At 41.1% G+C, this 3,258-nt stretch overlaps 1 protein-coding gene across 1 annotated transcript in view; it reads left to right on the plus strand.

Moving 5' to 3' along the window:
* LOC106537022 (glucocorticoid modulatory element-binding protein 1) overlaps positions 1-3,258 on the plus strand; it is a gene marked incomplete in the record, with an annotated part of 15,932 nt that overhangs the window by 3,372 nt on the left and 9,302 nt on the right. Inside the window, 3 exon segments of the mRNA XM_014034385.1 lie at positions 1,711-1,896; positions 2,111-2,163; positions 2,246-2,361. Of these exon segments, the coding sequence (XP_013889839.1) occupies positions 1,775-1,896; positions 2,111-2,163; positions 2,246-2,361 (291 nt within the window).

Genomic DNA, 3,258 nt, shown 5'->3' on the forward strand with positions numbered 1-3,258 from the left:
AATGTATTCTTTTCTCTCGCTTCATCTGCCATTACTAGCTTAAACAAATCTCCTGTTGGGCCACAATGCATTATGGGATATGCTGGGCCGGGAAGGATCCATCGGACCTGTCCTTCGATTTGGGCCAAAGGAAGGACGTATTTGTCGGCCACATCGGAGGAGTCTTCGGTTTTGGACGTCCTTCGTCGTGGCGCTGTGACGTATGCGGCTGACGAATTCGACCTTCGGAGGACCCGTCCTGCCGTTTTGGACACAGCCGTTGAAACCAATTTTGAATTTTCTCAAATTCTTTCTGTACCATCTCAAACATTTTTTCTACATCTTTACCTAAACAAAAAAAGGTATCGTCAGCAAACAAAACACATTTGAAAAGTCCTGACACATTTACTAAGTCATTTACATATAAAATGAATAACTTGGGTCCCAGTACAGAGCCCTGAGGGACTCCACATGTGATACAAGTTTAGATCTTACACCATTTATCTGTACAAACTGTTTCCTATCTTTCAAATAACTGGATACTCATTGTAGTGCCAACCCTCTAATACCATATTTAACTTTTCAAGAAGAATACTGTGATCAATTGTGTCGAATGCTTTCTTTACTTTTTTCTTTACTTTTGTTACTCGAATGGCTGAGATAGCTGAAAGTATACTGACATAGTTTAAGTCCAAAAAACGTCCAGAAGAAACTTTGAACAGAAATAAGATAAATGTAGCTGACTGAAAGCATCCTCACTGAATAAAGCTGTTCTGACACATAATTTACATCAAAACACTGTTTTTAACTTTTTAAATATACAGTAGGTGTTGTGTTTGAAAAGAAGGCCTAGCATTATTTAAAACACTGCGATGACACCCACCCCTTTCAGCTACATCATATATCAGATTTTTAAATATTTTTCACATGTGGTCCTAAATCAGGTTCCTTTCTAGACCTTGTAGGGGTCNGATCCAGACTAACATTATGGTTCCAGACTAACATGATGGATCCAGACTAACATGATGGATCCAGGCCAACGTGATGGATCCAGACTAACATGATGGATCCAGACTAACATGATGGATCCAGGCCAACATGGTGGATCCACGCCAACGTGGTGGATCCAGACGAACATGATGGATCCAGACAAACATGATGGATCCAGACTAACATGATGGATCCAGACTGACATGATGGATCCAGACTAATGTGGTGGATCCAGGCTAACGTTGTGGATCCAGACTAACATGATGGATCCAGACTAACATGATGGATCCAGACTAACATGATGGATCCAGACTAACATGATGGATTCTGACTAACATGATGGATCCAGACTAACATGATTGATCCAGACTAACATGATGGATCCAGGCCAACATGGTGGATCAGATCCAGACCAGCACGATGGATCCACACTAGTTTGTTTTTGCCCCTGAGTGGGCAGGAAGCAACTAGATCAGATGGAAGCACCTGACCAAATATGTCAGATAATAATTTAGTCATGTCTGTTTGAACAGCTTCAGAATGGATCCACACATGCTAACATGCTAACATGAATCCTTCATATTTCTTCTGTAAACACAGAAGAGTCTGTGAATCTGATCGAGGTCCACTTTAAATTAGAACATCAACAACAGGAATGAATTTTAAAGGTTTTGTTAACAGTGACAGAACCTGTTAAAACAGACACGTTTACATGTTTGCAACATGTTTGCATCTTTTCAGGTGTTTGACCTCAGTGACAGATGCTGAACGTGGTTCCACCCTCTAGTGCCTCTTTGTGAGTGTGATGGCAAACACCGACGAGGTGGCCGTGTCTGTGGGGGAAGTGGTCATGGTGAAGACTGAAGACGAGTCCAGTGACCCAAACAAGACTCAGGTCATCCTCCAGCTGCAGCCAATCACCACTGGGTATGTAGCAAGTCCCCTTCAGGTTCTACTGAGCATGTTGCACCTATGAAGCAAGCGTTGGTTTGTTTCAGTTTGAAGGAGGAAACAGAGCTAAACACAACACCAGAGGGAACAGATTACAAATTTGTGGGTACAGTTTTTGGTCCTCGAGGGGGCGGCTCTGTAGGAAGCTGTTTTATTGATAAGACCTGTGAAAAGACTCTTTTCTTCCCAGAGATGAGTCTGCTGAAACAGATGCAGCTGTCATGGCAGTGGAAGGCCATCCAGGTGAGAGGCACTCGGAGGCTGGAAGTGATGAGCAGGCTCTGCAGGTTTCATGTCTTCATCAGTGTTGCTCTGGTCCCAACAGAACAAACGGAGGGAGACGACGTGGAAGTCGGCTGTCCCATCACTTGTGGCGACTGTAAAGCTGTGCTGCTGGTGAAGAAATTTGTGTGTCCAGGAATCAAYGTGAAGTGCGTGAAGGTGGGTGGTGTTCTACTTCCCTTTCAGCTCACTCTGAAGCCAAACTTTTAACCAGTGGTGGGCACCAGCCCGCTGAAGCGCAAATCCACTAATTGTGGACCTAAATATTTCATTTGTGCTTTAGCGGTCTTACAAATTTTCATAATTCATAAGCAGATTTGTGCTTTCTAAAATTAAAATGCAGTCCCACTAATAACTAATTATCTACCAGTCATCATTATGTTGAACAGCAGAAGGTATGACTGTCAATGAATCACAACATGTGATCTATCCAACAGCAACCCTCCCAGATAAACACNAGCTACAACTAGCAGAACAGAAGCTTCATTCCAAAACCAAGTGAACAGTCGCTAAAAGCTAACATTAGCAAAATATCGAAAAGATGAAATTGAGTAGAAACGTAAGTAAAACCTAAAAACAACAAAACAGAAGATAAAACTATCAAAACAGCTGAAAGTAAAATTTACTCAGTAGCTTAAATCAAAAACTAGCAGAGCAGAAACTACATGGCAAAACCAGCCATACTTATCTAAAATCTAAAACTATCAAAACAGCTGAAAGATAAAATTTAGCAGAAGAGTAGCTGAAAGCCACTTCTAAAGCAGCTGTAAGTTAAGATTTAAGAATAGTAGTTAAAAGCTAAATCCAACAACCAAAAACTAATACTAACCAAACAGTAGATAACAGCTAAAACTATCAGAGAAGCTAAAAACCACAGTCAGCAGAACAGTAGATAAAACCAGCAGAAGAGTAGCTAAAACCAGCAGAACAGTAGCTAAAAGCTCTAAGAATGAAGAAAGTGCACAAAAGGACCAAAATATTTCTGAGAACAAAATTGTAAGTTTGGTAAAATATTTCAAATCCTACACAATAGACGCAACTTTTATATTCTGAACG

This window comes from Austrofundulus limnaeus, unplaced genomic scaffold (assembly GCF_001266775.1).
Source record: "Austrofundulus limnaeus strain Quisiro unplaced genomic scaffold, Austrofundulus_limnaeus-1.0 Scaffold2090, whole genome shotgun sequence".
NCBI lineage: Eukaryota > Metazoa > Chordata > Actinopteri > Cyprinodontiformes > Rivulidae > Austrofundulus > Austrofundulus limnaeus.